The sequence below is a fragment of the Primulina huaijiensis genome, chromosome 3, assembly GCF_012295235.1.
Source record: "Primulina huaijiensis isolate GDHJ02 chromosome 3, ASM1229523v2, whole genome shotgun sequence".
Taxonomy (NCBI): Eukaryota; Viridiplantae; Streptophyta; class Magnoliopsida; order Lamiales; family Gesneriaceae; genus Primulina; species Primulina huaijiensis.
The window spans coordinates 2,539,489-2,559,379 of record NC_133308.1 but is presented as its reverse complement, the minus strand read 5'-3'; the positions used below and the strand labels follow the sequence as shown (position 1 = coordinate 2,559,379).

The window sequence follows — 19,891 nt, the reverse complement described above, 5'->3', positions numbered from 1 at the left end:
TATATTTAACCCCATCATCGAGATATATATAAGAGTGTGTGTGTGTGTGTTTTTTTTTTAAAAAAAAAAATTGAATTATATTTTTTTAGCTGGGAATGTGGTGGTTCTTGGATCTCGAACTTGAACTTTTTTTCCGATACTGGGAGATCACATGCCACAGGACGACAGTGAATGAATTAATTTTACAAGTTTTAGTTAAACTTTAAAAAAAAAAGTTATATATTCAAGATTTATTTATTTTATTTTATATAATTAATTTACACTAACCTATATAATAAATATATTTTGTATGAAATTTTGATTTATAATTATTCTATGGCATCTTTTAATCAACGACATTTAAAAAAAAATTAGTTGTTTTGTAATCAAGCCAAATCCATAGTATTTGACACATGAAATTACAAAATTCTGACATGGTGGGAAAATATTTTAAAAATCAAACAAGCAAATATTAAATTGGATATAAAAGTTTGTGAGATGACTTTATTCGGTCATCTTATTGAACCAAACGGTCAACAAAATAAAATAACATTCCTAAATCTAATAGACTTATCGATACTTAGAAATATTTTATTTCAGACAGAATAACCTTTTGATACAAAAAATAATAATAATTAACGAGCCCCAGTAAGCCAATAATAATAATCATTATAATTAGTAACTCTGTCCATGGTTTTTTTATTAATAATTATGTCGTAGTTAAATTAATACTTAAATTATGAATTTTTAATTAAAAATATTTATAATTATTTTGCTATAATATGCAAATTTATTGTGTAGACAGTGTGTTAATTTTTATTATTAAAAATTTTGATTTAATTTTTTGGTGGGATTAAGATAATATTATAATTTAAAATTTATTTTATTTACTGATATGAGCTTAGTATTGTCATTTAAAAATAGATCGATTATATTAATAAAAAAAATTTATCTATTATGAGATGGTTTCACGAATCTATATTCCGAGTTTGTGGAATTTTCTTATATATTTCAGTCAAGTTGACATATAATAGCCACAATAAATTTTGGAGGAAAAAAAAACAAAAGGTAAAAGTATTTTTCCAAAGTGTTCCCTAATTATATATCCAATAGGCCAATTACTTCCTTTGTGTTGATGACATCATTTTCAAGAGAATTGGTAACTCAATTTAAAATTGGAAAATTTCAAAACTTCATACAATCTTAATGAGAAACATTTTGACCCACAAATAAATTAAAATGAAAATATATTGCAATATCATTAAAAAAATAAATCTACTACAATATGAGTTATACGTAATCAATTGTAACAAACTTTCTCCTCGACTAAAAAATCTAAAAAATTTTTTTGCTTAATATATGCTTTGTAATCGAATAAATTAGAATATTTTCAGTATATAATAAAATTGCATGACTATGAATAGAATCATTTCGACTTATATAATTAAAATTGTGAAGTATAAACTAATTATTATAAAAAATTTCAATTAATATGATTTGATATGTAAATCTCTCTTAAAAATAGTTTGTAATTTATATAAAATAATAATAAAAATAAACTTATTTTAAAATATAAAATAAAGGACGGCCGGAAGTGCTTATTATAAAGCATTGTCCCCAAATCATGACAGATGGCATATTCTAAGTCCAATCAATTCCTTTTTATATCTCTATTATTAGAGTGGACCAAAATATTATGTACACTTTTTTATTAAACTAGTTATTAATCATCAAGACATCAGTAAGATTCTAAAGTTTGATGGGTATTTTATATCTAGCTGAAAACATCTAATCAGTTGCATACGCAATGTAAAAATATTCTCTAAGTTTCATTGTAAGTCTGATTTTTATCAGATTCAGATGAAACAAGGAACATGAAAGCAAGAAATTCACATCTTTTTCTGCACCACAAAGACACTATTACGGAAGTATTATCAATGAGATTGGCTAATTCACTTCAGATATTTCAAAGAAAGATGGATAATCTTTTTAAAGATTATTTTAAGTTTATGTTCGTTTATATTGACGATTTATTAAATTAAAAGCATATAAGAATATGGATGAACATGTTAAAAACTTGGAAATTTTCTCCAATGTCTGTGAAAAAGAAGGACTGATTCTATCATAAAAGAAAACAGTCATTGCTACGAGAAAAATTGAATTTCTAGGGATAAAAATCGATGAGTTTGGAATAATTATGCAGGATCATATAGTAGAAAAGATGCAAAATTTTTCAAACGAGTTAAAAGAAAAAAAAACAAATTCAAAGTCTTCTAGGAGTTGTTAATTTTACTGGATTTTATAAAAAAAACTAGCAAAACAAAGGAAATTATTTAGTCCATTATTAAAGAAAGATGCAAGATTTATATGGAAAAAAAACACACAGAAGAACTTGTCTATTTAAAAAAAATTGTAAAAATATTTCGAAAATGATTATTTGTCAAGATGAAGATGATCGAATATTATATACTGATGTCAGTGATAATTGATGTACAGTCGTTCTTACTAAACTCATCCAAAAGTTTACATCCGTCAACATGCCTAGGTCAAATTTGGGGGCTTTCAAAATCTTAACCTTCCGAACGTACACATTCTGCAGGGGATAGATGCTTGAAGTTGCTTTCTCGATCTCCTTGCCAATTGATTCAGGAAGGAACTTCTGAACCAAATCCTTCAGATCACAAGATTGTGCCTGGTTAACCATGATCTCTTGCATCTTCCTTCGAATCTATAAAAAAATCTGGCTTGACCAGGCATAACATGTCCTCTTCTGTTGATTCACACGCTTATTGGTGAAGCCAATGCTAAACATCCCCAAAGTATAGTTGTCCGTTGTTCATAGTGCTTGCTACAAAAAGCTAAAGGGGGCCTTGTCAAAAATGGGGGATTTATTGCTTTTCGAGAGTTGCGCGAGAGAGACCAAACAACAAATGTAAAAACTGAGCAAAAAGAAAACAAAAAGAAAGAGTTCCAAAAAGAAGGAAGAGGTGGAAGGAAACTGTGGAGAAGATCAGTTGTTCTCCTCTTGACAGCACGAGCTATTCATTGTATTGTTGGAGAAAGACATGTTTGACGTTTTTTTTTTTATACCGGTAATCGTACTTAAACTGGGTTCGTTCGATACTTGGTGTGTGGCAGTGCTCACATCCTATATGAATGGTTGAGATTTCACTTCACGGGAAAAAAAAATCTTTAAAAAAAAAATTTGTTCCAGAAAAAATTCTGGCCCTTAGATGTACCTCTGCAGGCACTGCCCACACCCTATATGAATGGTTGGGATTTCATTTCATGGGAAAAAAATTGTGCTTGAAAAAATTCTGGCCCTTGGATGTACTCCTACAAGTGCCTGCAGGGGTAGGATGGAATAATCCCTTAAACTGTTCAACCTAAATGTATTCTCACTTTCATATAAGTAGATATATATATATATATCTATTCTAATAAAATTAAATAATATTTTTCCCCGTTTCATCGATTCATTCTAGTGATGTCCGAAGGGAAATATATTTTTTTATTTAATTAATATGATTTCTTATCTTAAATAATTTTCCTAATATTATTCTTTCTTGTTGATATGATATTTAATATTTAATTATTGTTTTGTCTTTCTAAATAATCATGTTAAGATTTTATTGTGATATAATATCTTTCTTAAATATAATTTCATTCTTGATAAGATTATGTGGAATATTGAGTTTTGTTTTCTAGATATAATATTTATGATAATGATTTACATGATATGGTATTATTAATTTATAAAGATATTGTTTCTAATAGAATTTTTGTTTACCATATCTTGAAGATTTTCGAAGAGGAGACATTTATAAATAAGATGTGGAGATTCAAAAGCATTGAGAGAGAGACGAAGAAAAATTCAGAGAGTTCACGTATAGTATTTTTCGTGGAAAAGATTTTCGTGAAAGGAGTTTTTCGTGGAGATAGTTTTTCGTGAAGGTGATTTTCGTGGCTCTATCCTCTCTCCATCATACATACATACACGCACTTGTGCACGCCGTGGAATATCTAGGAAATAATTCGTCAAGGATCGTGCTGTTTCTGAAGATCGGTGATCACGTGTTGCCTTGAATGTTGGGAACATCTGCAGACAACATTCGTAATGAAGTTGGCTGAAGATCGTTTTCGTGGATTCCCTTTTGGCATCACGTTTTGTTTTCTTGTTTTAGTTTTTATTCTGGTTATTTGTTTTTAGAAAGCTTTATTTTCTCAAAGTGTTGAAGAAATTGATTTTCGTAATAATCACTAGTGATAGATTTTTGTAAACGATTTGGTTTTCTAGTGATTAATTTTTGTCATCAGGCACCGCACAAGTATTTATACTTGTGCATATTTAATTTTGTCCATCGATTTATTTCAAGTCAATTTGTGTTATAAAAAGTTTCCGCTGCATGAAGATGTTGTCTGAGATGTTGTAACATCTAGCACAACATTTAATTTTGACAAAACACAAATTTACTACTTTTACTCTTATTCTGATATTTTCATTATTTATTGATATCTGTCGGACAAAATAATCCTTACAATGTCAAAATCGGACACGACTCACCAACCCGACACAGTTTAGCCTGAAAAAAATCATGTTTGAGTTTGGGGTTTTCGGGTTCGGGTCAAATCGGGTTGGACCTGATAGCTGACCTGAAAAAAATGATTGGGTTGAGTTCGGGTCAACCCGAAAATTTTAATTTTTTTAAAAAAATAATTAATAAATAATGCCTACTTTTTATATATTGTATGTCAGAAAAAAATATTTATTGTATATTTATATCATACATTTTTATAATTTAATATTTATTTTGAACATTTTTTATTTTTTAAACAATTGTTTATTTGATTTAGTAAATATATTTTATTTTTTTACAATTAGACTTTCAAATTTAAATCATATATATGAGAGAGATTTTTTTATTATGTGTTTAAATTAAAATATTTTTTTTATTTTATTTAATTTTCTTTTAAAAAAATTCAAAATCGAGTTGATTTGAGTTCGGGTTGAGTGTTTTCGGGTTGGGTTCGGGTTGAACAATTTTTGAATAGTACTATTGCTCAACCCGACCCAACCTAACCCATCCAAATTGACACCCTTAATTCATTCTAGTTCGAACACTATAATATTTTAAAAAAAGCATAAAATTAAGAAAAATTTAAGTTAAATATTTCACCAAATATTAACCTTCCAATCTGTTTTTGTATTTTTTTTCCAATTACATTAAATATTTTCCATGAAAATATACTTAGAAAAAAATATTTTTGTATTTAAATTTTTTAATAAATGGGTTAATTAAATAAATTTTAATTGAGGATAGAAATGCCAAACACTGTACTTAATTTTATAAGCCACTGCCCCACTCTGTCTACCCTCCCATGCGACCCTTTCGGCCACCTCTCTTTTTCATTTCTTCGGATCCGGATTCCGGACTCGAATTCTTCAAGTAGCCTATATTTTATTTCGGATCCGAATCTGATCCGGGCTGCTTCGTCCATTTGTCTTTTTGTGGTCTGATCTTGAATCTGAACTGTCGTCTTATAATTGGCTACAGCGGTGGAGCTTGCGTCTTCACTTTTAGCACAGATTTTGTGGTTTGGTGTTCTTCATTTATTTTCCTGGTAAAAACCCACGTAAAATTAACCAAAAAATAAATAAATTAAAAATAAATATTTTGCCAGTGCACAATGCAATGTCCCTTTGATTTTGTTGCCTAATTTCTTCTGCCAAAATCCCTTTTCATTCCCAACAGATCTTCTCATATTCCGTTGCCCGATATTTTTTTTGTCAAGAGAGAAGTTTCTTTCTTTCTCGTGTTCTTGCTTCTTGAAGTGCTATGCTCTCTCTTATACCAGGAGGGTTTTTTGAATCTGGGATTACTTCTCGATGCAAGTTGCATATCTGTGCATGATCCTCTGTGTTCAAGTGTTCACTGCTCAGGCGAGTAGAGAGCTTGATTCTCTGCTTCAAGGATATGCTTTCGAGGCTTTAGTCAGGCCAAGAACTGGTGTTGTTTATGATGCAACAGTGCCCTCCAACTTCTCCGGCATTGGAGTGGCGGCTCTGCGGCTGAGGAGCGGCAGCCTGCGGCGGAAAGGAGTGGAAAGGTACAAAGAGTTTCATATTCCAGTCGGTGTCATTGAGCAGCCTTATGTCGAGAGGCTTGTGTTAGTGTACCATAATCTGGCAAATTGGTCAGGTTTATACTATCCTTTGCCTGCTTACAACTTTCTAACCCCGGTTTTAGGACTTTTAGCTTATGATGCCACTGATTTATCTGCCAAAAATTTATCCGAACTTGATTTTCGGGCTTATGGCGATCCGATTTCAATCGGGTTTTCGAATGTGCGATCTGGGTTGAATGGATCTTCACCAAAATGTGTGTTTTTTGGTTTAGACGGGTCGGTTGGATTCGACAATGTGGTGAATGGAAATACTTGTCTGACTAGAAACCAGGGCCACTTTTCCATTGTAGTGGAGTCACTAGCTACTCCTCCGGCACCTGCGCCTGCAGGAGGCGGCAGTGGTGGAAAGAGGAGGAAGAAAAAAGTGTGGATAATTGTCGGTTCTGTGGTTGGAGGATTACTAGCATTAGTTTTATTGGTTGTGCTATTCTTTTGTGTGAGGAAATGTAAGCGTATAAAGGAGATTCGCCGAATGGAGAAGGCGTCCGACACGGGTGTAAATTTGTCGATGACGACGGTGGGGACGACGAAAGCGCCGGTGGCGTCCGAGACACGGACTAGGCCAACGCTGGAGACGGAATTTGTGCCTTGAGGATTCGCTTACAAGTTTCGCTGGGATGCTGCATTTTCTTGGTTTCCGGTCGACATTTGATTTCAGTACAATTCTTTCCCTCATTGGGAGTGTAATTTTCTTTTGGCTTTCTAGTCTAGTCTTTTCTTGTGTTGATCATCACTTGTATGTATCGTGTGCATTTTACTCAAAAATATCATCCCTCCAAAGGGATTTTGATGGAAATAATGATCCATTTTTGGAACTTTGGTCGATGGTTTTGAGCGTGATCAATCGTAGATAAATACAATTATTGATATATAGATTGTTGATATAGCAAGTGTTCGACTCATAATAGGTAAAATGCATGTCATCTTTCTCTTTGAATACATTTTTCAAGAAAATAAAGCATTAAATCATCCTAGTTATAAAAAATGGATTAAGTGGAGCAATTTATGAGGTATGAATGGAGAGAAAATTTGTAGGCATCTTAATGTTGTTTGTGCCAGGAATGTGAAAGGTAGAAGATGATATACTTGAATCCAAAATGCCAGCTAGAAAATATATAGCTAGGTAAGAAATACATAAATAAAATATATTATTAATATAATATTTTTTGGTGATGCAGAGGGCGACTTTAGGACAAGAGGGTAGCATTCACACTGCACGTGAAAGGGATTATTCTTTACAAATACTTGAATCCCATGCTGGATGGATGGATCCAAAGACAATGTACGCTATTATGTCTAAATTATCAAGCCGACACTGTGAAATATATAGATTTACTCTGAAAAATAAAAAGATTGATACTTTGATGGGATTGTGTTGATGGAAATAATTGTTCATGTTAAGTATAATAATCGAAACGTAGTATTTGAATTGTTATACAGTTTAAAATATTTGAATTGTATAATTATCATCTATTATAATTTTGATAAAGTGACAACCGTAAAAATTTTTTGTTTTAATCGAGGTAACTTTAATATTTTATTTAAATGTATCTGTTTTTATAAGACTGGAAAACTTTTAGGGAAAAAATGGGCTAATTGTATCCATCGGACCTTTTAAAAATACAAAAGTATTAAAAACTTTTTTTAAAAAATAATAATATCATTTTTTTTAATTGAGTATTAAATGTGATTCATTTTATACATTACTTTTTTTTAATATTTTTTTGATTTTTAAGGAGCGTTGATATATTTTTGTCGGTAGACGAAAAAGAATAATAATAAATAATTAATATATAGGCCAACTGAGAGGGAGTTTTATGTCATGGTGTCTGCCATCTGCTTCCAAATGGTGAGGGACATCCCTCATGATTATAACGTATTCTACACTTTTGAATCAAAAGCTAGGTGTGAATTGTGAAACCCCCACCATTCAATTGGACTTTGATTTACTTATTCGTTTTTTTTTTCAAAATTAGTATTATTTACCCCTTTTTATAAAAAGGAAATGAAAGTCTGTATGGTTTGTAAACATTAATTTGTTCTCTTAACCGAATATATATACATAATTTTGATATGTTGCACATTCATCGTGTATATTTATGTTAACACCAATGAAGTTACTTTCACCTATTAGATGTATAATTTTTCTATGTTTCATCATATCTAATAGATGAGTGTCACCTCATCGATGCTCATATTAATGTGCATTGTAGGTGTGCAATATATGAAAACACATACACTCATATATATAATATATAATATATATATATATCGAATTATGGGTATATATAACTAAGCAACATACCCATTTTTTTCTCCAAAAAAAGAATTTACCCATAATTGTTTTTTTAAATATTTAATTTCAACATTTTTTCTCAATGAAAATTCCAACCGGCAATCAAGCTATTTTGGAGGAAACCCCTTTTTGTCATTTTCATGTATATTTCTGATTATATTAGGAATTATCTTTTTACTTGCTCTACTTAATTAACACAAAAAAAATTTATGAGATGATTTACGAGTCATTTTTTGATATATCTTATTTGGATCACCCATGAAAAAATATTACTTTTTATGTTAAAAATATTACTTATTATTGTAAATATGAGTGGAATTGACCTGTATCACAGATAAAAATATGTAAGCTCGTATCACAAAAAACTTGCTGATTAATTAAATGCTTATAAGTGAGCACGTTGACATCATTTTTTTCTCTCTGGTGACAATAGAACAACACCCTTCATAATTTATACCATCTAAAATTTGTATAATCTTTAGCAAATTATTTGCATATTGATACCTAAAAAATTATTATATAAATATTTGTTGAAAAATAATATTTAAAATGTGTGTATTGAATATTTGAATGTTGAAAATTAGGTAAAATTAGGTGTTGAATATTGAAATTTGTGTGTGATGGTGAAGGTAATGATGTAATTTATTTTTGGATTATTTGTAAAAATTTTCTATAAATAGATCTCTCATTTGTGAAGAAAATTACAATTGAGTTGAGAGAAAAATATTATAAAGTGTGTAGTGTGATAATTTTGAGAGTTTGAGATTTTTACTTTTTACCGTAAATTTTTACTTTTTCACAACACGTTATCAGCACGAAGCTCTAAAAGTCCTCCATATTTTTCCAAGCTCCAAAACAGAAGAAAAAGGTAACAAAAGTAATAATATTTATTTTATTGTTTATTTATTTATTGTTTATATATTTACTATATAATATAATGTTATTATAAATAATAAAAATAAATTTTTCAAAAAACTTGTTATAAATCCTGGGAGGATGTTAAGACGACATCCCACACTCCCGGTAAGGGATACGACAAGTATAAAAGTCTATAAGGTTTTTAAACAAAATATCTTATGACACCTCATTATAATATTGTGATATGATATACATAATTATTTAAAACATTACTAATATTATATACACCATATTATTACCATAAAATTATACAAATACATACATTTATTTTCTTGTACACCAACGGTCATAAACGGTAACAAAACGGCTAGTTTTTGCCCTATAAATATGATCTCACAAACACATTCAATCACTCCAACTTTCTCTTCTTCTCTAAAATTATTCTTCATCAAATTTTTGAAGAAAAAAGAAGATGGCTTTCACAAAGTTATTTTTAATTATTTTGGTTATAATACTCACGAATCTTGTACTTATCGGAGAATATCCTCCTCATGTGTTTTCTTTATTTTTACGAATGCTTGTATTTGTTGTTTATCCATTACTTTGTATTGCAATATTCATTAACTAATAAAATGCATCATAATTTTTTTTAGTACCACCATGTCAAACTTGACAAAGCTCGAATTTGTTGCACTCGACATTACGGGGAAAAATTATATGCCATGGACTCTCGATGTAGAAATGCATCTTGAGTCATTGGGTCTAAGCGAGACCATTAAAAAAAATGGTATATCTTCATCACAAGAAAAAGCAAAAGCTATAATATTTTTACGTCGACATCTCGATAAATGTTTAAAATGTGAATATCTCATCGAAAAAAATCACATGGCTCTGTGGAAAGAATTGAAAGAAAGATTTGAACATATAAGGGAAGTTATACTTCCGACCGCCCGTGATAAATGGAATATGTTAAAATTCCAAGATTTTAAGAAAGTCAGTGAATACAATTCAGCGATGTATCGAATAATCTCACAGCTAAAATTTTGTGGACACGAGGTCACAGAATCGGAAATGCTTGAAAAAATATTTTCCACGTTTCACGTATCAAATATAATGTTACAGCAACAATATAGAGTGCGTGGATTTGCGATATATTCTGAGCTCGTCGCCTGTCTTCTTGTGGCGGAAAAAAACAACGAGCTACTAATGAGAAAGCATCAGTCCCGACCCACTGGATCATCAGCATTTCCAGAAGTAAATGCTGGAAGTAAAAATGAATTTAAACCTGAAAATCAAAATCAAATTCAAAAACAAGGTTTTGGTCGAGGTCGTGGTCGTGGACGTGGACGTGGAATTGGTCGTGGTCGAGGTCGAGGCCGTGGTTTTGAAAACAATAGAGATAGTTATTTTTATAACTCATCTCAAAAAGGCGTCACGAACCACCCACAGAAAAGACATCATGAGAACATGAGTGTTAATGAAAATCACTCGAAAAGATTGGAAAGTTCTTGTTTCAGATGCGGCACTCCAGAACATTGGTCTCGTATTTGTCGAGCCCCTGAGCACCTTTGCAAGCTCTATAAAGAATCGATAAAGGGGAAAGAAAAAGAGACCAACTTCACTGAGCGAAGTGACCGTTTGAGTGATTCAACTCATTTTGATGCTGTTGATTTTATGAATGATTTCTCTGAAAATGATCAATATGTTGGTGGGATAGAAATGAACAATATTGATGCTGCAGATTTTCTCAATGATTTCTCTGAAAATGAACAATATAGTGGTAGAATATAAATGTACAATAATTTATTTTTCATGTATTGATATGATAATGTTTTATTGTACAATTATGATATGTGTTATATTTACATATGTATTGTCATTAAATTTTTTTTTTCATTGCATATTTTTTGAAGTTCAAATATGGAAAATGCTATGATTAAAGCTGAAGTTTGCATACCCGATAGTGGTACAACGCACACGATCCTCCGAGATAAAAGATATTTTTTTGAACTAAAACCAACAAAAACAACGGTGAATACAATATCAGGTCATGTAGACTTGATTAAAGGATGTGGTAAAGCACAATTTTTGTTACCTAATTGTACAAAATTTTTGATCAATGATGCTTTATATTCACCACAATCGAAAAGAAATTTGTTGAGTTTTGATGATATATATTCCCATGGGTATGATACTCAAACAATGAATGAAGGAAATGAGAAATATATGTGTCTTACCACATATAAATCAGGAAAGAAATATGTGATTGAAAAACTACCAATGCTCCCTACTGGATTGCATTATACACATATACGTCCCATTGAATCAAACATGGTAGTTGATAATCCTTCAATATTAACCAATTGGCATGATCGATTAGGACATCCTGGTTCAACAATGATGCGAAGAATTATAGAAAATACACATGGTCATCCGTTGAAAGACCAGAAGATCTTTCAGAATAATAAGTTTCAATGTAAAGCATGTTCTCTTGGAAAACTTATTATAAGACCATCACCAGCCAAAATCCAAACTGAATCACCAATGTTTCTTGAACGTATTCAGGGTGATATTTGTGGACCAATTCATCCACCATGTGGACCATTCAGATACTTTATGGTATTGATTGATGCCTCCAGCAGATTGTCACATGTATGTTTATTGTCAACTCGAAATGTTGCATTTGCAAGATTACTTGCTCAAATAATAAAATTGAGGAATCAATTTCCCAATTATACAATCAAGAAAATTAGACTTGATAAGGCTGGTGAATTTACTTCCCAGACTTTCAATGATTATTGTATGTCTATGGGAATCATTGTTGAGCATCCTGTTGCTAGTGTACATACATAGAATGGATTGACTGAATCATTGATTAAACGTCTGCAAATGATTGCTAGACCAATGATTATGAAAACAAAACTCTCTATTTCTATATGGGGACATGCAATTTTACATGCCGCTGCATTAATTCGCATCAAACCAAGTGCATATCATAAATACTCCCCATTGCAGCTTGCATTTGGTAAAGAACCAGACATTTCTCATCTGAGAATTTTTGGATGTATGGTGTATGTGCCTATTGCACCACCTCAACGAAAGAAAATTGGACCTCAAAGAAAGATTGGTATTTATATTGGTTATGATAGTCCATCAATCATTCGATATCTTGAACCTCAGACAGGCGACGTGTTCACAGCACGTTTTGCTGATTGTCATTTTAATGAGGAAATCTTCCCAATGTTAGGGGGAGACAAGAAACATATCGAAAAAGAAATTACATGGTATGTATCATCATTGTTACATCTGGATCCAAGAACACAACAATGTGAAAAAGATGTACAACAAATTGTGCACTTGCAAAGAATAGCAAATCAAATATCAGATGCATTTACAGATACAAAAGGGGTAACTAAATCATATATACATGCTGTAAATGCTCCTGCTCGAATTGAAATTCCAAAGAGACAAATTGAACAAAGTCATGATGTCGTAAAACGCCTGAAGCGTTGAAGGCCAGTCGGTTCCAATGATAAAAATCCTCGAAAAAGAAAATTCATAGAGAAACACAATGATCACAAAATAGAGAATGATGTTCCTGAAGAAACACATGATGATTACAGAATAGAGAATGTTGTTCCTGAAGAAACACATGATGATGAAAATGTTCTGTCAGAACCACAAACTGACGAGAATCATGAAATCTCTATTAATTATATTAATACTGGAAAAATATGGAATCGAAAAGATATAGAAGAAATTGATGATATATTTTCTTATAATGTGGCAATCGACATCATAAATGATAATGAAGATCATGAACCAAAATCTTTTGGTGAATGTAAAAATCGGCCGGATTGGATAAAATGGAAAGATGACATCCTGGTTGAATTGGACTCGCTAAATAAACGTAATGTTTTTGGACCTATAGTCCTTACACCTGAAGGTGTAAAACCTGTTGGATACAAATGGGTTTTTATTCGAAAGCGAAATGAGAAAAATGAAATAGTAAGATATAAAACTCGACTTGTTGCACAAGGTTTTTCTCAAAGGCCTGGAATTGATTATGAAGAAACGTATTCTCCCGTGATGGATGCAATTACGTTTCGGTATTTGATTAGCTTGGCAGTATCTGAAAATTTAGAAATGAGTCTTATGGATGTTGTTACAGCTTACTTATATGGATCACTTGATAGTAATATATATATGAAAATCTCTGAAAGATTTAAGATGCCTGAAGCATAAAGTTCAAAACCCAGAGAATGTTATTCTGTGAAATTACAAAGATCATTATATGAGTTAAAGCAATCCGGCCGAATGTGGTATAATCGGCTAAGTGATCACATGATGAAAAAGAGATATGTAAATAATTCAATATGCCATTGTGTTTTCATTAAGAAAACAACATCCGGATGCGTAATTATTGCTGTATATGTTGATGATTTAAACATCATTGGAACAAATAATGAAATTTATGAAGTTGTGTCATACTTGAAGGAAGAATTTGAAATGAAGGATCTTGGAAAAACCAAGTATTGTCTGGGTTTACAAATTGAACAAAAAGAATGTGGAATATTTGTTCACCAGAAAAATTATACAGAAAAGATCCTTAAACGTTTTAATATGGATAAATCAAATCTTTTAAGTACTCCAATGGTTGTTAGATCATTCAACATAGAAAAGGATCCATTCCGTCCATGTGAAGATGATGAAGATATTCTTGGTCCAGAAGTACCATACTTAAGTGCTATCGGTGCTCTTATGTATCTTACAAATTGTACAAGGCCTGATATATCTTTTGCCGTACATTTATTGGCAAGATTTAGCACATATCCAACAAAGAGACACTGGAACGGAATTAAACATATATTCCGTTATCTACGAGGAACGACAGACTTGGGACTTTTGTATTCAAAAGATGCTAATCCAAGCAATGTTCTCCAAACCGGACCGGACCGGCCAGTCGGACCGGTTCAACCGCGAACCGGCCTCCAGACCGGTCCGGAGATAAGTAAAAACCCGGAAAACAGGTTTAACCGGAAAAACCGATTAAAACCCGGTTAAACCGGAAAAACCGGAAAAATTTTTTAACAAATTTTTGCTTTCTGTTTGCTAAACATGTATTATTTTAATTTTTTAAAAATATTTAGATAAAGGTGTTGGTGAAATGCAAGAAACACCTTCTTTGGACTTGGAAGAACTTTTGGATGGTGGGGATGAAGATGATAATGACTACGATAGAACACTTCAAGAATTGGAAGCGGTGTGGGCATCAAAGGATGCAACTTGAAAGTTGAAACTGGATGTTTGATACTTTTTTGTATAAGAACCTTGATGTTTGCTACTTTTTTGTATAATTAAACTTGATGTTTTCTTGGGCACTTAAACTTGGTCATCACTATTTGGTTACATGTTAGATGTAATTTCAATTTTTGAATTTGAAAAGTGATGTTTATTTGGATATTTGTTGTAATTTTCATCTTAAAAATTAAGTAAAAACTATAAAAACATAAATAATCAATATTTTACTATTTTATTTATTATATAAAATAAATAAAATATTAATTTTATTGATCCGGTTCGATCGTTCGGTTGAACCATTTTTTAAGGCTTGACCGATTCGATTAACGGTCCGGTTATAAAAACACTGAATCCAAGTATAATTGGTTATGCCGATGCTGGATTCTTATCTGATCCACACAAAGCACGTTTCCAAACTGGATATGTATTTACTCGTGGAGGCACAGCAATTTCTTGGCGTTCGCAGAAACAAATGCTCGTAACAACTTCATCAAATCATGCCGAGATTATTGCACTACATGAAGCAAGCCGTGAATGTGTGTGGTTAAAATTAATGACCCAACATATCCAAATCTCATGCGGATTATCATTCGACGAGAAGCTTGTGATACTATATGAAGATAATGCTGCATGTGTTGCTCAAATGAAAGAATGATACATAAAATGCGATAGAATTAAACATATTCCTCCTAAGTTCTTCGCATTCACCAAAGAGCTTGAGAAGAATAAATGTATTGATGTTCGTCACATTCAATCAAGTGAAAACTCATCAGATCTCTTCACAAAGGCACTTCCTACGACAATATTCAGAAAGCACATATATAATATTGGGATGCGCAATCTACGAAATTTGTGAAGAATTGTTCGTGTCAACATGAGGGAGAGTTTACGTGACTGCACTCTTTTTCCCTTACTATGGTTTTTATCCCAATGGGTTTTTCCTAGTAACGTTTTTAACGAGGCATTATAAAAACACGTAATGAAGACAATCATTATGATTATCATCACAAGGGGGAGTGTTGAAAAATAATATTTAAAATGTGTGTATTGAATATTTGAATGTTGAAAATTAGATAAAATTAGGTGTTGAATATTGAAATTTGTGTGTGATGATGAAGGTAATGATGTAATTTATTTTTGGATTATTTGTAAAAATTTTCTATAAATAGATCTCTCATTTGTGAAGAAAATTACAATTGAGTTGAAAGAAAAATATTATAAAGTGTGTAGTGTGATAATTTTGAGAGTTTGCGATTTTTACTTTTTACCGTAAATTTTTACTTTTTCACAACAATATTAAATATATTAACACACCATATGTTCCGGATTACTCGAGATCGTTGGAGTTACCATTTTGGTCTAGCTATTACAATTTTAACAAAGCAATATATATGTACAAATTTAATTTAATGTACTAATTGGTACTTTCAACGCATCTCATCAATCTTTCTCCCTCGAAAGCTCAAATTAGGCCCGATATAATTAATATTTGGGTCGAATTAAATCGGGTTGGACCCGTGTTTATTTAGTACTTTTTTATTGGGCCTAAAATGGGCCCACAAGCTAATTTTTAATATTTAAATCAATTTATTTGTTTTGTCAAATTCACTTGAAAATGTATTTCAAATTCTTGATAGTTATTTTTTAAAGTTGTGTTGATTTCAAATATCTATCAACACATAGTCATTTCAAATAATTTTTTCGAATCCAAATCTTTTTATACAAACACAACCTTAAATTTTTATAGTTTGCGAGTCAATATGTACATGTAATGACGCCATTTTTGCGACTCTTTGAGTGCTAATTAAAGTCATTGATTTTTGTTCAAATACCATTAGATGTTATGAAACTAAAAATTTTACCATTGTACATTATACAATGAAATCCATATTCGACATTATTGTGTAGCCGTCGAGTCGATTTTCAATATTCAACATGCGATAAAATTTCATATATATTTCGCGACAAGACGACACAAAATCTTAAATTTAGAAGCCGAAAAAACCACGATAGAAGGCGAAATATCCGATTTTATTTATACAATGTGTGCAGCCAGCCTCTCACAGTAGTTGGTGGTGTGTACAAAATGTTGAAAATAGCAGGTTGGCTGGTCAATGGATTTTCAATTTAAGATTTAATTAAATGACCATATGTTTGTTATAATTGAACTGTTTGGTAATTATTAGTATATGTAGGTGTGAGTTTGCATTTATTTTACATACTACGGGTCTTGAATTAAAGTTTCACGAGATTTGAATTTTCTTTCTAATAATATTTAAATATATAGTTTGAATATTTTTCCCTGATTAACGTGGATCCATGCTTGGAAATATATTGAAAATCGAGTGGGATATTCGTGGTCTTCAGTGGAATAATCAAACATTGCCTCATTAAAAAAAATCGAAAAGAAAATTTGAGTTTGTTTGTTTGTTTTTTTTAATGAACAAAATCTATGTTCTTCATATCTTATAGATGGGTCCACAATGATTAGTTCAAATTAGATTTGGGATTCCTGGCCTATCTTCAGCCAAGGTGGAAGGCTTATCACGGATCTAAGTACTCTCCTGTAAATACCAGATTTGAGTGTATAATTTATTCATTCAATATATTGTTTTTCAGCACCATCCTTAGCTGCTCTCCCCTTATATCCCCAGTCTCTAACTTGAGAATCGGAGAGCTACGTCGGGATACCCTCTCGGCCACTTCTAACTGTCTTTTTCGTGATTTCAGGCTTAGAACTAATTCGAAGCCTACGCTGGACTAGCGTCACCTGCTGGAATCGGACCTTAAATTTTCAGTGAGTATCAATTCTATTTGTACATCGAGTTGCTAATAAATTATCGGTGGCCACTTCTTTTCATATAAATGTCGAATCCTTTGTTTTGTAATTCATTTTTCAGTATTTATGCTTCGTAAAATTATCAAATTGATATTTGATGATCGAGTTTTCAATTCATTTATTTGTATTATTAAATAGTAAATACCAAATACTTGCACTTACGATTTCAGAAGTGGAGTTTAAATCCAATAGGGGAAACTTCATTTACCCAATGTAAAATATTTTAAAAAATAAATAAAATCCCCTATATAAAAAAGAATGGGGAATATTTAACAAAATGACATTTGTTCGACCATGAATTTGAAATATAATTTTGTATGGTCTTTGTTTTTTTTTTTTGAATGTCATTTTTTTAAAAAAAAATTGAAGAAAAAGTGCGGATAAAAAAAAGTTTGATTAAGGTCATTTTTCAAAATATCTCATATAAAATGAGTAAGTTTATAATATGGTTCTCTCAGAGATCTATATCCGTGAGACGTATTGATCTGATTTATTTTTACAAAAAAAATAAATAATATTTTCATTAATTAAGTCGGGTTGACGATCTGTATTAGAAATTGCTAGGGGTTTGATGTCAATTTTTATAAAGAAATTGTTTTAAAACACGGGTGTTTTTGAGTTTTCACATCGGCTAAATGTTATTTGTGTCAAATTTGAAGTCTTTTGTTTATATTCTTATTACGAACAACATTCACTATCTTTCGGTCCGTATCGATAATCCATCGGATTAACATAATAACTTCAAAACCGCGCTAGTCAAGTAAATCGCATTGAGAATGTCCGATAAAGTGTTGGTAGAAGAAATGAAAGTCTTGATCACTTACTAAGCGTTCATCTACTCCACGCAACTCGAACACTCCTGTTTGTGATAACTTGAGTCATTTAAAACTTGGTCAAATATGCCAATTTGATGTGGCTTCTGTACCAAGATTAAATTTGCTCCATTAAAACTTTGAATTTATTTACATTTTTATATTTGTATGTATTAATTGTTTCATAAAGAATAGTAAAAAAAGTACATGTAAATGTAGTCAACAGGGTAAATAATTAAATGCGCATTTCCAGTGTTTAAATTGTGGAACCCCCTTGAAAAATATGGGAACATTCAATTTAGCTCTACCCCCTATCACAAAAGTTCGATTAGAGTGACAAAATAATAATAAACAAAAATGTGTATGTATTAATATATATATAGATCAAATGATATATATACCTTCTCCGCCTTTGGTTCTTGCACAGGCTAGCCCGATAATTGGACAGGTTCCAAGTACTAGTAATACGAGAAGAGGATTTTGAAGTTGGATTTCAGAACATAGATGGATTCTTTAGATAAGTCATTCTTTAACTTTTCACCCTAAGCCTTCGATCTAAATGCAAGAATCTCAGTTATATTATGTTCTTCAAGAATCGTTTTAATTCGAATTATCGTATTTTAAATGACCGATCGATTTGTATTAATATATATAATGATCATATATATATATATATAGAACCGTAATTGTGTTCGTGTTAATTATAATATTAACATACCCAATGAGTTTATCCACCATATAATATATATGACCGTTCATTCTACGTTTTACTAAAAATTATAGCTGCTGATAACAATGTGATTTATATATTTTAAATCGCATAACAACCCAACACCATCTCAATATTCATAGCAGAAATCATCATTGTACCCAAATGAAATATAATTTCCAGACAAATATTTGATAAATTCATGATAAAGAAAGTATGAGATACATAAATAATCTTAAGTACGAGTATATATTGAAAAAATATAGATTATTTATCCAATATGTTTAACGAATATGACATTATAGTAACATATTTTAAATGTATCGAATGTCATGTAAATCATTTTCAAATTTTCTAAAATGACTTAATTTATAGAAAAATATAAAATTATAACAATAATTTGATTATTTTCATCTAATCGTTTTTAAAACATGTGAAATTATATGTGTGCGAGTGCACACGCATATATATAATGGACACGATTAATTCAAACAAGAATTATAACACATTTCCTTTTAAGAGGTTGTTTGAGTTAATGAATTAGATGAGTGTTGACTAGTGATCAAGACGTTCGATTCTTATATCAACATATTCATTGACGAACCTTATATCAACATATTCTTTGACGAACCTGTTAAACATGACAATTTACTTAGCTAGCATGTTTCACAAGTTATTAAGTTAGTTCAGAGATTTACTAAATGTATATATATAGATAACAACAACGAGTTCGCAATTCATAAAATAAAATAAAAAAGAATTATAACATAGTATTTTACAAGGTTGACTTAAATGTAATAGATTAATGGCTTAAACCTAAAGAATCTTCCAGGAGATGATGACGCCGCCACATCTTCCTCTGCTGTGAAAGTAAATATATTTACAGTCTCCGCAAATGAACAAAAGCCAGC

General features: G+C 31.0%; 1 protein-coding gene across 2 annotated transcripts; it reads left to right on the top strand.

The window, feature by feature from the left end:
• The first annotated feature begins 5,536 nt into the window (after positions 1-5,536).
• LOC140973024 (uncharacterized) lies at positions 5,537-7,514 on the top strand. Of its 2 annotated transcripts, XR_012174564.1 has the most exons (2): positions 5,537-6,822; positions 7,344-7,514. XR_012174564.1 is itself a non-coding variant. In XM_073435549.1 (1 exon), the coding sequence occupies exon 1, from the start codon at positions 5,867-5,869 to the stop codon at positions 6,755-6,757; it is 891 nt and encodes a 296-aa protein (XP_073291650.1). In that variant the 5' UTR covers positions 5,539-5,866; the 3' UTR covers positions 6,758-6,857. The 2 variants fall into 2 exon arrangements, 1 of the variants encoding a protein (XP_073291650.1); XM_073435549.1 differs by lacking the exon at positions 7,344-7,514 and having other exon boundaries at positions 5,539-6,857.
• The last annotated feature ends 12,377 nt before the right edge of the window (positions 7,515-19,891 follow it).

Excerpts from the sequence above, each read along its gene's own strand:
- LOC140973024 (XM_073435549.1), top strand. The coding sequence starts at position 5,867 with ATGCAAGTTGCATATCTGTGCATGATCCTCTGTGTTCAAGTGTTCACT.